The following is a 14,712-nucleotide window of genomic DNA, read 5'->3' as shown; positions in this document are numbered from 1 at the left end:
ACAAAGGAGGACAGTCACCGGCAGCACTCCGGGGTGATCCTGCCTCGGGGGGGGGAAGCGTTCCCAGCGGCTGTGAGCACAGAGGGGCAGCCGCCCTCTCGGTGAAAGTTGAGGGGCTCAGTGGGCCATGATGCGCCCTGTTGGACCCAGCGGGAACTCACCCATCAAGCATGCCAGTGGGGGAGTCTTGAAGGCCAATACCAACAGGGGTAAAGCCCCTTCCCCAAGGAATGACTCTGCCTGTACTGCTGGTGAGCCTGGCCCTCACTTCCGGCACCCAGGCAGGCAACTCCCAGAAAGTTCTGCCACCCTACCCCATAGCAGCCTGCTTGGGGAAAGGCAACTTAAGGCTGCCAGAGTTCTTCATACAGGTTTCGTAAGGCTGTAGGAGAAACCACAGTGTGGGCTGAGAAGCAGCGGAACTGCTATCTAAAAACCAAATAACATGGTATTAACTCCTCTGTCATGTTGAGGACTGTAGTGATCTAAGAGACCTGTGTGCCCCTGTGGTATTGGGGATGTAGTCAGGATGAGCAAAGAAAGAGTATTGCCTCATCTGCTTGCAACAAGCCCAGGCTACCTGGCATGGGACGGATATGGGCATAGGAGAGAGCATGTGAATCACCCTGGACACGCAGCTAACATTCCCAGCTAATCAGATAACGCTCTGTATGGTGCTGTGTTCACCAGTAACTTGTAATGCGCAATAGTGGCAAAAAAGTCATCTGTCCACAATCAAGAAATCAGGAATGGAGAGCCGTTTAGATGACAATTTGTGATTTTTTTTTTTAGATGAATGTGAATCCATCAAGTATAAGGGGATTTTTGCCCATTACCTTCAGTGAGAACATATTTTTTGTTACGCTTTTGACCTGCCCATATCATAATTGCAGTAGTCTTTGTTATTTAGTTATGAAACTCTTCTCCATCTAATCTAAATATAATGTATGCAGTTTCAGAGGTTTCTTAAACTGCAAACTCCTACTCAGCTGTTTTTCTGACTGGCAATTATGGCTCTACTGTGTCTTTATATTTGCACCTACCTTGTTTTTTTCCTGTCATTTTTACTGTCATTGGTTATATATGTACCTTTCCCATGATGAACTGCTGTTCAGATCACTGTGGGTCTGAGTGTATGCAAGATCAAGACACTCAGCAACTCCTAGTTTCCACAGGCACTCAGCTCACTGGAAACGATCAGTACTTTTTCAACAGACTGCCTAAGCAGTGTAAAAAAATACACCAAGGATAATAACTAGGCAAATATATTTTAAGCAGCAAATGTAAATGGGAAGAGAAGTTTCAGTTCAGAAATTATGCAGATGCAGCTATAACCAATTTCTTTAATCTACTGACACAAGTGTTTAATTTTTCAATTGTCAGCTAGGAATTGGAAACAATTCAACTGTTTTAGTAAATAACTTTTTCTTGCTGTTTTCTAATGTGGTATATTCTTCTAGATTTTCAAGAAGATCCTAATTCTTCAGGTTCATCTTACGTTCATGGAAGTAATTTCAGAAGACACATTCAGTAGCTAACACCCATCTCTTGCAGTTGTGCACTACACAACATTTATAATTAAGCCTCTTAGGAAGTTAGCTGCATGGCCCATGATTAACTTCCCTTAATTCTTTATTGTTAAAGCTCAGTGCAGAGACCTCTGGAGTAATCACCCCTCCTTTCCATCCTGAGCTGCGGAACGGCAACGTGGTGTGTAAGTCAGCATGCACTACAATGTCATCCCAGCATGGAAGGTAAGTATTGGTGCCTTTATCACAGTCTAACAGGCCATACCGGCTTATCCAAAGAAAGTCTCAGCAGATGAGCGAGATAAAACGGTTGATCAGAGGCTGTTGACACATGGCACAGCATCTATAATTAAGTCACTAGGGAAGCTGGGATGGGATACTGTAAGAAAGGTAGGATCCAATTTACACACAGCTTTCATCAAATCTTAAAATGCTGTCTGAATAAAACCCAGTGAGGCAGAAGCCACTGCTGACTTACTGCAGGCCAGAAATTTGTCAAATAGTGGTGAGGAACATGAGGCAGAGGGTGCACTGTTTATTAAACACATAAATTTGGTAAATTTTGGTTGGTTTGCACTCTTTGTCTCTTTCCATGTCCTCTTGTTGGAAGTTTTGTGAAGAGGTGTCTGTGTCAGAACAGCACATTTATAATAACGACTGGTATTCCCTGTTCTACAGGACTGGGAGGGGAAGATCATGTCCAGTGAATAGAAATGGATTCTTGGATTTTGGCTCTTGAGGTGGCCTTGACTGAACGAATCTACAGAACAATTATGGTACATAACAGCTGATTGCTTCTCTGTGCGGCAGTAGATTATGAAATAAGACAAAATGAGCCTTCAGTACCTACCCTGATACGCTTTTTTTTTTAATGAAGAAAAACACTGCAAAAGTAGCGTGTAAGAAATGTTCTTGATTTTTTTTTTGTTGTTCTAAATTAAAAATTGAATCTGAGTGGTTTACATTAAAAAAAATATCCACAATCAAAACTATCTTTGCCACTGAGGTCATCCAGCAATATTACATTTAGCTTGAGGACTCTGGGTAGAATTTTACACTTACATTATTTGCAGTTTACACAATTGTGAAGCATGAGCATTGTGTGAAACTAAAAGTAAAACACAGAGGAAGATTTTGTGAGGTTAAAAAGTCAGAGGAGACCTAGAGAGAAGATCTGTTCTTTGATATGGGAGATAAAGAGACAGGACTTGCACAGATGCTGAGCCCTGGGCTTCTGCTGGAGATCTGTGTACTCAGCATCTTGGTCTATCAGGCCTGGAATAACGTGGAAATCTGGATGGCAGCCAAACACAGTGCATTTTCACTTGAAGCACTCTGGGTTTTATTTTGTAATTATTTCCTCTAGGTGTATGTTACTTTTTTTTTAATCCTTATCAGTTCTGTAAGTGCATGTGCGTCCAGTTGTTGAGGTAAGGGTAGTGGCTCTGGTGCCAAAAGAATTGTGGAGGGAAAGAGCTCCAACTGATGTCTCCTGATACTCAGAACTTGGGTCAAAGAAAGCAACTCTGCCACTCGGATCTGCATTCACCTGGGTAAGTACATGCTGTTTAGACAGGAGGATAAATGTGGGTTCTGCTGTGAGAACTACATGTCATAGGAAGATAAACTATTATGAAAAGGTGAAAGATCAAGATAGTCACACTGTTAGTGTATTTATTTCAGCAAATAATGGGATCCTCAATTGCATCTTATATTTGGGATAAACCCTGCTGATTCCTACAAATAGTCCAATGAAAGTCACTATTTTCACAGATTTCAGGTGGACTTTAGATGGGTCAAATCCCAACCTTCCTCCTTCCATCTTCAGCAGGAAAATCAGCTGCTCTCCAATAAAGATTAAGCTTTTTTTTTTTTTTGGCACATGACAAGAGCAGGAGACTCTCTGCTTTTCACAACCACTTTGAAAGGAGCCATTTCCTTCCAAATTAAACTGTAAGGTGAGCCCACAGACTCACAGGTGTTGGAGGCAAGGTGCAGGGCAAGCAGCAGGACCTTTCTCTACAGAATGAGGTGGCTGCTCTTGGGTGCCAGGGGGATTGAGAGACAGGCCTACAGCCAGCTTGGTGGCATAGGGACAGTACAGCCCTGCCACTATGAAGCCGTATTTTTATGCAGAGGTGTTATTACACCCGTTACTGAATCTTCAGCCAAGGTGTGAAGCCAGATTGGCAGCAGGCCACATGCCTGCACTGGTGTGCGGTGGCACCCCTGAGATGGGATCCCTGTGTGCATGTGCGTGTTCAGTGGGGCCGACGAGGCGCTGCTGCCGCCCCACTGCGGAGAGCGGCTCGCACGGGAGCCCCCAGCCCCACACCCAACGCCGCCCAGCTTCCCCTCCGGAGACAAGCAAAATGGCGGCAAGCGCGGGCCCAGCCAACGGCAAACACCCACCCCGCCTTACCGCGCCTGGCCAATGGAATGAATGGGCTATAAATAGCGGCCAATAGGGCGGCGGGTCGCGCTCTATATAAAAGAGGCACGGGAGCGGTGCGGCTCTCCACTCAGCTAGGGCAGCAGTGGGGAGCGGAGAGCTTGGAGGTACTTGCTGCGGAGCCCTAGGTAAGTCCTGGGGCAGCCGAGCCGTCTTGTAGCTTTAAAATAAGGTTTAGTTAAAAAAAACACGGTTTTTTAAATTATCTTTTTTTTGCTCCACTGTGTGGGGTGACCCGGTCCCGCTGAGGAAGGGGAGCGGGTGCGGCGAGGGGCAGCACAGGACAGGGACGCCCGGCTGGGGCGGGGGATGCGGCGCGGAGCTCCTGCGGGGTGGGGCGCAGGTGCTTACTTGGTTTGCCCTCAGCTGGAGCCGGCACCGTTCTAAAACGAGATTAACCCGGTATTTAGCAGGGTAGTTATATATGCTCGCCTCAGCCACGTCCCCTGAGGGAGCCGTCTGTTGTGTAATGGGGTCGTTGGATGCTTCCCACCACTCCGCTCCCAAGTAGGGAGCAGCCGGGGGCGCGGAGGGTGCCGGGTGCAGCGGATCTTTCTCTAGCCCAGCAGTGGCGGTTGGAGGCGCGGCCGCCTTCAGAGCGCATCACAGTGCCGCTCCGCTTACCTGCCGCCCGGCGCGTGGTCCTGGTGGGGCCGTGCTTTCACCCCCCCTAACCCGCGGCGTCCGGGCCGCTTCCTCTCCCCTCTTCCCGGAGCCGCCGGCGGGGCTGCCCCGAGCTGCCACGGCCGCTCCGCGCGACCTTGGGCGCGTCCGTTGACCCGGGCGGTGCCCGAGTCCGTGCCCTCGCGGAGGGGATGTTGGAGGACCGGGCAGAGCTGGGGGTGGTGAAGAACTTTTTCCGTTGCTCCTTTGTGGCTCTTGCTGAAGGTGGTGTGGCAGCAAAGGTGTGAAAGGCACGGGCGGAATGACAGCCAAGGTGACCTTGCCTGAGTGCCTGGCTTCCCCCGGGCGGTCCGGGGCCTGCCAAACCTCCGGTGATAGGCTTCCTCTTTTCTTCCCAGTGACTGCAGGTAGGGGCAGACATGCCTTTCTCAAACACCCACAACCTCCTGAAGCTGAACTACTCTGCCGATGATGAGTTCCCTGACCTGAAAGCTCACAACAATCACATGGCCAAGGTGCTCACCTTGGACCTGTACAAGAAGTTGAGGGATAAGCAGACTCCCAGTGGCTTTACGCTGGATGATGTTATCCAGACTGGGGTTGACAACCCAGGTAATGGCGGGGGGCCGTTAGAGCTGCATAATGATGATCTGTTCTCCCTCCATACTGGAAGTGCTTTTTGACAACGGCATCCAAAGCTCTTCAGTTACTAAGAGGCAAATCTTGTAAAGCACTGAAAGAAGGCTCTAAATGTGTGGCTGGTTAAAAGGGGCCATGTTCTGTCAAGCCATGTTGCTTGCTGTGCTCTGACATACTGATTTCCAGACACTTCAATTATGTAACTGCTCTGCTAAGTACTTTAAATCAGAAAAGAAAAAAAAACCCAAAACCAACCCAAATGCATTCTAGTTAGAACACAGTGGTGAAAAAAGAAAGTCAGCTTACCTGGCTGTTCTGGTCTGATTCTATTCCAAACTGGTTATGTGATGTTCTTTAGCACTTCTATGAAAAAAGGGGAACAGATGTGTTTATATGTTAACGTTACAGTATTTATTTTTACTCTAGCAATATCAAAATGGCCCAACTAAATAATCAGAGACTGCCTCCTGATGAGGAGTATCCGGACGTGAGAAGCCACAACAACCACATGGCTAAAGTTCTAACCCTGGATTTGTACAAGAAACTGAGAGACAGAGTCACACCCAGTGGCTTCACCCTGGATGATGTCATTCAGACTGGGGTTGATAATCCTGGTAAAATGCGTTGAGAATATTCTGTGTGAGCCAGCTGAAATAACTGGTGCTTTTGAATATGGTGACTTAAAACTAATTTTGTGGAGGTGGTGTTCATGAGCAGACTGCAGAAGTACAGCTCTGTAGCAGAAGAAACAAAAATTGAAGCATTCTTGCTTACAGCAAAGCATGATTGCTAAGACAAAAATTTCTGTCTGGTGTTCTGAATTAGCTAGTGAAACTGGATATGCTATGTGAAATTGTCCTAAACCAAGCTTGACAAATGAGTGTGGTTTAATGGCAACAGCTATGGGTTTCCATAGTACTGCATTTGACTGACTGGATTAAGTGTAAAATGTAGGATCTCTCCAAATGTTTTTATGTAAGGATGCATTTCTAAGTGACTAGACCTACCACTACAGAACTTGCCTGGTTAGTGCTATACTGGAGTACAGCCAAACATCACCTATACTTAGCTCTTCTGATTTTACTTCAGGCCATCCCTTCATAATGACAGTAGGATGTGTAGCTGGTGATGAAGAATCCTATGAGGTGTTTAAGGAACTTTTTGATCCAGTTATTGAAGACAGGCATGGTGGCTACAAACCAACTGATCAGCACAAGACGGACCTGAACGCTGATAATCTGCAGGTATAAACTTTTGATCGATTACTGATGCCTACTGGTCTGAGGACTGGGTAGAGTTGTTGGCAGCTGACTAAAATGATGGCTCAGGCTCTGTTCCCTGCTTTCACCCAGGACGTACCCACAGGCTGTGTGTCCAATGCAGTCAGACTTACGAGGTGGGTTCATGTGCTGCTGCCGTGTCAGTCATGCCAAACATGTTCAACATGTGCTTCCATGAACTGTGGGGCTGTAGTAGTCAGGCTTTAAACCACACAGTCCTTGGAGTCAAGGACTGTTATAAAACACCATCTGATTTTGGATTCTAAGTATCACATGGTGGTCTCATACTTCAGAATAGACATTGGTATGGCTACAAGTAAGAATTTTTGCCCATTTAATGGATTTCAAATGTTACTGTAGACTCTAGGAATCCCTAATGCTGTGTTGATTGGCTAGCTAGAGGTCAGTTTGAGATTAGGAGACTTTAGGTGACAGTAGTCAGTAACTCTAATTTGCAAGAGTAAACACCTAATTGAATGAGGGTTCAACTCATGTTGATGCCTCTAGGTTGCAGATCTGATAAGGTAACAGAAGCCCAGACTGTAGTCTGAAATGGATGTAAAATCTTCTAGCATGCTTCTATGAACTACTATTCTATGAACTATTCTACTTGGTATCTGTAGCCTTAGTCTCAGAACAAGTATTGTTAAACAGATAGTTGAGCTAATGCTGAAGACAGAAGGGTCCTGAAGTAAGACCCTTGCTTGCAGGGTAGTCAGTATCTCTGGTATAAGGTGCACGTTTAAATGCATGGCAGGAACATGTATTTTAGGGTAGGTACCTTGACAATAAGGTTGTATCACTGGCTTCCTAATCTTGTAGGGAGGTGATGATCTGGATCCAAATTATGTGCTAAGTTCCCGTGTCAGAACTGGTAGAAGCATCCGTGGATTCTGTCTTCCCCCGCACTGCAGTCGAGGAGAGAGGCGGGCTATTGAAAAGCTCTCCGTTGAAGGTAAAGTGAAAACTGGAGGCATCAGGGAATATTATGTCCTTTGTGTAAGAGATGTTCTTTGCAGTTTGAAAATGGAGGCAGTTGGCAAAAGCTGCCTCCCTCAAGATTTGGTGTGGACATGGAGCCTTCCCTGAAGAAGGCTTATTACATTGCAGCTGCCTTAGCATTGCTGTTTGTAGCTGAGAGTAAGAGCACATGTCAAAGGCAAGTTGTACTGCATTGAGTTGACCTTTGTTGATCTTGAAAGCTTTTTTTTCTATGTGTGTGGGGAAAGAGGTTGGTTCATCACGGCTCAAACCTGAAATATAACAGGTATGTAGCAACTTCAGGGATTGAGTCATGGTTGCAGTATATTGTGGCTGCTTTTAATTGACTTTCATTAACATTCAGTTTGCTTAGAGGTGTAGTCTTGCTCCAGATATGCAATTGGCTAGAGTAAGCCCTAGTTTTCAGTGGAACTCCTCAGCTGCAGGTTTTTTCTATTGCCTCCCAACTCCATTGAGAGGAAAGGATACACTCAAGGTGCAGTTCTGGAGACCAAGAGTGTTGTTGTTCCAGAACCTCTCAAGGGCAGGGTAACAGTCCTTGACTTAGAATAATGCTGTTTGTTGTATTCGTGACCTTGATTCTCATTGGAAGAAAGCATGTTACTTCTACTCTTAAGCAGCAGTAATGATCCTGTACGGTATGTAAGGGGGCAATGACTACTTGCTTAAGCCTGGAAGCTGCAGACAAATCATCTGATGCTGCCTTAAATTCTGTAATGCCACAAAGGCATTGGGATTGCAGATGAAAGCAAGGGAAAAACCAAACCCAGCAGATCAGACATTGCCTTTCTTTGTTTATGGTCTCTAAAGTGCTGAGGATGTCTATCATCTTTGGTCCCATCCTAAAGTGACTCTCTCTTTCAGCTCTTGGTAGCCTGGAAGGTGATCTCAAGGGCAAGTACTATGCTCTGAGGAACATGACTGAAGCAGAGCAGCAGCAGCTGATTGATGATCACTTCTTGTTTGACAAGCCAGTTTCTCCTCTTCTGTTGGCATCTGGGATGGCACGAGATTGGCCTGATGCCAGGGGTATCTGGTGAGTATGTCTGGAAGAGGGGAGCTGTATGAAGTCATTGCAAACAAAGATCTTGCCGTTTCAGTTACAACTTCTACTGGGGGCAAAATGGCAGCTTTTGAGCTTGTATTACTGAATCTAATGAGAATCTTGTATGGTATCCTCTGGGGAGGTTGTATCTGAACCAGCAGAATTTGGACAAGTGTTACTATGCCTCACATTGGGCTGATAGGAACAAGGCAGTTTCACTAGCCTGTAGGTAGAGCTTACCCATCCAGCACAGGTTAGTGAAACCCCAGGCATTAATTGAGGTAGCTTAAGAAAGTAGATTGCTTACAAAGGAGTGTATGTGCCACTACATCCAGTTTCTTGTCCCAGAAGCTTAGAGTAACGTGTGGTAATAAGCCATAGTGTTTGCTTAGTTCAGACTTGATACTGAATGCATAGTAGTCTCATCACTTCTGCTTGCAGAAACTCATGGATAACAGACCACTGGAAAGACTTCTCCCCTTGGCCCCAGATATATTTGGTGACATGAGTTGACTGATGCACATGTGTGGAATGGAAGGCTTCTGCTTATCAGATATAGGTCACCTACATAAAACTGCATCTCTGGAGCTTCTGTAAGATAATTAACTTGCTCCCTTGTAAGCTAAGGGCTAGGTTTTTATCAGCTGTAGTACTCCAATCTTATTACTGTAGCTGCACTAGGAATACAACACAGAGGAAGCATGCTTTGTTTCTGGAGGTCACCTTCAAGATTGCATCATCTACCTGCAGATTGCCAGCACTAGATAGTGCTGTCACCTGAGCATGACTAATGTACAAGCTTGAAGTGTAAAGTCTCAGTGTTGCCTGCATAAATAACTTTCCTCAGGTATAGTTAATTTATGATCCTAATCAAGCTGAGAAATTGTCAGGTGGTAAATATTTATGATAGTGCTTGCTGCCAGCTGCAAGCTAGGACAGGAGGGGCCCATTGGTGTTCAGAGGTTTTTATAATATATCTGAAGAGCCCCAATCAAAAATGAATAGTGAAAACTCAACTTAGTTCTCTGTTAAGGTACTAAGTGCAGGTTAACAGAATCTGACAAAATTCTGGTAAAAGGATTTCTTAAACTTTGTCAACGTGATGTCATTATGAACATCACTGTACGGGGCTGCCTCAGTCTACAGTGATCACCCTCCTGCAAACCCTGCTGAACAGGGGAAATCCCTTACATTTGTGAGCTTGGGCCACAAGTGAGGATTTTATGTCAAATCTAAGACTGGCTTATGTCATGTACTTGTTCATTCTGTTATGTTTAAGTATAGACTAATTTAAACTACCTCTTGGAAAGAGCAGGTAGCTTAACTCTGTTAGGTCCTGCATGAACAAAAGAAGCATGAATAATTTCTTGGAAGAAGAAACTAAGTGAGCCTCTTAAAAGATGCAATGATGAGTAATCTGGTGCTATTACAATTACCTTGAAAATGTCAGGTGGGACAGACAAGAAGTTGTTCTTGTTTCCTAGGCACAATGATAATAAGACCTTCCTTGTTTGGATCAATGAGGAGGATCACCTTAGAGTTATTTCCATGCAGAAAGGTGGCAACATGAAGGAAGTATTTACCCGTTTCTGTACTGGGCTAACACAGGTAAATCAATATTGCCTGAACTGTAGGTTTAAATGTTACATGTCTCTCTGGTTAGATCTGAGAATGCAGACTCTATGAAAGCTGCTTGTGGAGCCCTGCATGGTGGTGCTCCATAACCTGGGTCTCTGGGAACACTGATGTAGTCCAGAGCTGTGAGGGCTCTGAAACACTTTCATAGGCAAAGCATTGTGGCTATGAAGTCTAGAATGTGTCCTCTGATACAGCATCCTCACCCAAGTGTTTAAACTGTACTTAAAGGAGATTATACACGGTTTTAGAAATCAAGCATTGAGGTGCCCTGGGTAGGAGGAGAAATTGCTTGAATGTGGATGAGCAAAGCTGGACTGCAGTTTCTAGGCTGAATGCTTCTCTCAGCTTCTGGTCTTGATATGAGCTTGAGCCTTACCAGCCTCTTCCCTAATCCAAACAAACGTGCCAGTTGGATATATACTAAATCAAGCTTCCCAACAGATAGTGACTTGAGATTTTGTAGTGTAGTTTAAACTTAGCCTGTCCCAATGCTAGGAGCAAGGGCCTTAAAAGCCCCTTGTTGGTGGCCCATCTTTTCCCAATGGAGGGAGCCTATGTGACTGATACAAATAGCTGTTCAAGCTGTTGAGGCTGTTGCTATATAACTGAAGCTGTAAATGAGCACTAATGGATGACCTACATCCTTCATGCAGTGAGCAATCTCTAAATGTCCATTCTCTGCATTTATAGATAGAAAATCTCTTTAAGTCCAAAAACCACGAGTTCATGTGGAATCCACACTTGGGCTACGTCCTGACCTGCCCATCCAACCTTGGAACAGGGCTCCGTGCTGGTGTGCACATCAAGTTACCAAACCTTGGGAAACATGAGAAGTTTGGAGAGGTCCTCAAGAGACTGCGGCTTCAGAAGCGAGGCACAGGTGAGAGGTTGTAGTGGTGCCCTCGTCAGATTGCTCTAAGATGCCAGCAGAACCCTGACTACAGTCAGAACAATGTCTTGGTTCACACTGGCAGTGCCTGTCAGACCATTCAAAAGGTACATACATGGAGAGAACTAAGCGTTAAAATTGCATCTTGGAGGAGGTGGAGGTGCAAGTGCACTGTGTGGGCCTTACTGTATCTGCCTGTTTAGGTATGTTCTGTATGTGGTATTCTTAGCATCAGATAAGGTGGAGCTGGTGGCAGCTGTTCTGTTGTAAGCAGGGATGGGAATCCTGATTTAACTTCTGGCTAGGAAATAGCTGCAGTGGGTGTGTCTAATCACAGGTTAGACTGCTCATGGGGTTAAAAGAGTAAAAAGCTGGCCTAATGTCATGTTGGGTGGCTCATTTTGGCAGTCACATGCAGCTTTATCTCCCTGTATGCAGGAGGCAGCAGCACTTGTCGAGAATTGTCTTGCTGTGTTGCCATCTCAGGCTAGTGAGGGAAGAAAGGTAGAACTTGCCTACTCTAGCTGTGGTCAGTGTGCTAACTCTGTCTCTTGCTCCAGGTGGTGTGGATACAGCTGCTGTTGGAGGAGTGTTTGATATCTCCAATGCTGATCGTCTTGGCTTCTCTGAGGTGGAGCTTGTGCAGTTAGTGGTGGATGGTGTGAAGCTGATCACTGAAATGGAAAAACGCCTTGAAAAAGGCCAGTCTATTGATGACCTCATGCCAGCTCAAAAATGAAGCACTTTATTTTCATGCTTCCTAACTTATTGGATGAATAATGTCACTCCAGTTCAAACCCCTGGGTTCAGAGCCCACTTAGTTACACTGTAGAGAAGTCTTCCATCCATCCGTGTTAGAGTTTATTTTTTTGATGGTTGAGACGTTGCTGAAAATAAACTGTTGTTTTGGCCTGAACTGTCTTAGATGTGTTAACTGAATGTCTTTGAGATTTCAGTGATTTGATTTTATTAGTTATGCTAGAGGGGCTGGTTTTGCTAGCTAGCACATCTTCCTGGCTGTGCTTCTGCAGTCCACTTGAGCTGTGGTTAAGGCAATGTCAAAAATGAACCTTTAACTTGATTGTAGTTGGTGTAAACTTGAGAACTAGTGTTAAACATGAGTCACAGCAAACATGCCCTACCTCCAAGGCTTTGGCTTGTGCATCTGCTCATGCTAACTGTAAGCTGTCATTATCCCGACTACAGTGAGCGAGGCTGACCCCTGTAAGGTAGGGGAGACAGACCTAGGTACAAAGGGCTACTGTTTTCAGTCAGGTCCTCCTGGAGCTGCAGGGCAGTGCTATGAGGTCAGACTTCAGCCCATAATAATACTGACACTGAGCTAGCTTGTGGGGACAAGATCACATGTTTAATCTATGGATGTGCAAAGAGTTGGTGTAAACAACTAATTGCCCTCTTTGGAAGAAGGAAGGAAGGTGAAAACTTACTTACATTAAGCCTATGCTGTAACTGGTTTCACCTCAGCTAGGAAAGAGATGGGGCATGTAAGCTGCCAGTCACAGGAAAATAAGTAGATAAGATAAATCTCTTCATCTGACTCTTGCTGGGCTGTATACCAGTTGTTCCATGGACGGAAAAATGAGCAGCATAGTCAAAGCATGCTAAGTGGTTGGGCTTACAAGCTCAGGCAGTCCTCTGGGTGTGAGCTTACAGTGTTGGGTCATGTAGGTCTGTTGTCCAGAATGGCTGTAGTTTGTGTACACATGTGCTTGCTATGTGGCAGCATCACATTAACCTACAAGATTAATATTGAGAGCTAGGAGCACTGGACCCTTAGAGACAACAGCTTTTGCAGCTAGTGCAACCTGGGAAGCAGATAGCACCTGCTCAACAGCTCTACCCACTGCTGAAACCTTTTATAACGGGAGCATGATGAAAGGTTGATGCATAGCTTCACAGCATGCAGCTTTATATAGGTTTGTGTCAAAAACTGAAGCTTTCTTTTGTAAAGGCTGTGGTATTTCAAAGGCTGATTGCAGGCTGTCACTTAGCTGAAGTGATGACTCCAGCTGGGGTAAGCTGATTAAATTGTGGTGAGGGAAAAGCCGAGGGAACATCTCAGATGAGTTTTTTATTTTAAATATAGCTTTCTACTTGATTCAGAATTAACTGGGTGGGGAAGAGGAGGTCACACGTAAGAGCTTAGTTTTGTGCTGGGTGATGATCCTGTATTTGAGTTAATCAGCACAGGCGTTTTTCTGTTTGAGGCTTGTGAAGGAACAAAAAATGGTGCAAGTGACAACTGTTTGGTTCTGTATATTCTTCAAGTCCCCCTTGCTGTGCTGCTTGTCACTGTTCACAGATGCTTGACAAATACCTGGTTCTGCATCTTGTAATCAGAAGGTGTTCAGTTAGTGGCGCTTCTCTTGAACAGGGCATCACTACTGCACTCAAAGCAATTACTTAATGGAAGGAGGGTGTCTGAAAACTTGTCTTTTTCTAGCTGTATCAGCTGGAATAAAAAAAATATCTCCCTATGCATCTTGTTTCTTTTATGTCCTCAGCCCATCGGAGCTGCTACATCTCTGTCTTGTTTTAGCCCCTGGGTCCCTGCAGTCTGCGACAGAACTTGTAACTGGCTAAAAAATGATGGCCAAAGCAGTAAGCCAGTCTTCAATGCTTGCATCCAACTAGAAAATACTTCTCCTTAATTGGTTTTCTTTCCCACCCACCACCACCTTTGCTGTGTTCCCTCCTGTTGCTGCCACGAGGACTAATGCGACTGCTTTTGTTTCAGCTCCTACAAAGCAATTGACAATATTCTAGAGAATGAGCATGTCATGACAAAAGGCTGGACACGGCTAAGAACCTGTGATGGAGAGAAATTCAACCTCCCACCCCCTCAACTTAAAGGCTTTGGTTTCTCAGCATTACTCACTGCTGTGCCCTCAGATACTGCAGCTGTGCAAAGTAGGACACACACAGCGGCCGCTCACTCATGCCTCGGGCACCTGAAGCTGTGCTGGGCAATGGCAGGCTGCCTTGGCCTTAAACTGAGGGGAGGAGAAGGGAGGTTACCAGTTTCTGCTGTGCTTTATACAAGGGAGCTGCAATTACCATTGCTGGCAGAGCCACTCATGTCACGTAGCTTTCAGGAAGGACATGGGAGCTGGCATGGCCAGCAGAGCCCTCTGGATGGGTGAGCTCATCCTCTGCATCACACCCAGCAGGGCTGGCGGCGTTTCTCACCCAGCCTGGAGCACTGCACCGGCTCCTCTGCTGGCCAAGAAAGTGCTGACGATGTGCGGGTGTGGACGGGGAGGAGAGGGGCCAGGGAGCCCTCTGGGCTGTGCAGGCACAGGTTGCATTTCTCTTCAGCTGAACTTCTCTGACTTACAGGTTCGGAAACAGCGATCATTGCTGCTGTCCTGCTGCTCAGCAGTCTGTCAGCTGCAACACGGGCCTTGTTGTGTTGGGCTCTTTCACTGCCTTCACATACCCTGCTCCCACAGGCTGGCATGTCCCTCCACTGCTGGCCCACTGCTTGAAACATGCACCGGTTTTATAACATTTCCAAAGGGAATTTCTTTTTGTCATTGCCTTTTTCTTCTTTTTGAACATTTCTGTCTTCCTCAGGCAGTAGCTGCCTCACC

At 45.7% G+C, this 14,712-nt stretch overlaps 1 protein-coding gene and 1 long non-coding RNA gene across 3 annotated transcripts; both read left to right on the top strand.

The window, feature by feature from the left end:
* The first annotated feature begins 494 nt into the window (after positions 1–494).
* On the top strand, positions 495–2,374 carry LOC134168406 (uncharacterized). Its single transcript, XR_009966533.1, has 2 exons — positions 495–1,754; positions 2,208–2,374. It is a non-coding gene; the product is annotated as an uncharacterized LOC134168406 (long non-coding RNA).
* Positions 2,375–4,083: 1,709 nt separating this feature from the next.
* CKB (creatine kinase B) lies at positions 4,084–12,014 on the top strand. Of its 2 annotated transcripts, XM_062628059.1 has the most exons (8): positions 4,084–4,109; positions 5,004–5,217; positions 6,334–6,488; positions 7,347–7,479; positions 8,391–8,562; positions 10,056–10,179; positions 10,900–11,089; positions 11,659–12,014. In XM_062628059.1, exons 2-8 carry the CDS (start codon positions 5,025–5,027, stop codon positions 11,835–11,837), a joined length of 1,146 nt encoding a protein of 381 aa, XP_062484043.1. In that variant the 5' UTR covers positions 4,084–4,109; positions 5,004–5,024; the 3' UTR covers positions 11,838–12,014. The 2 variants fall into 2 exon arrangements, with proteins under 2 accessions (XP_062484043.1, XP_062484044.1); XM_062628060.1 differs by lacking the exons at positions 4,084–4,109; positions 5,004–5,217 and adding an exon at positions 5,666–5,858.
* The last annotated feature ends 2,698 nt before the right edge of the window (positions 12,015–14,712 follow it).

The sequence above is a fragment of the Pezoporus occidentalis genome, unplaced genomic scaffold (genome assembly GCF_034315485.1).
Source record: "Pezoporus occidentalis ecotype Australia unplaced genomic scaffold, CSIRO_AGI_Poc_V1 ctg31, whole genome shotgun sequence".
In the NCBI taxonomy this organism is placed as follows: domain Eukaryota; kingdom Metazoa; phylum Chordata; class Aves; order Psittaciformes; family Psittacidae; genus Pezoporus; species Pezoporus occidentalis.
The sequence above is the reverse complement of the archived record's forward strand: the minus strand, read 5'-3'. Positions and strand labels throughout refer to the sequence as shown.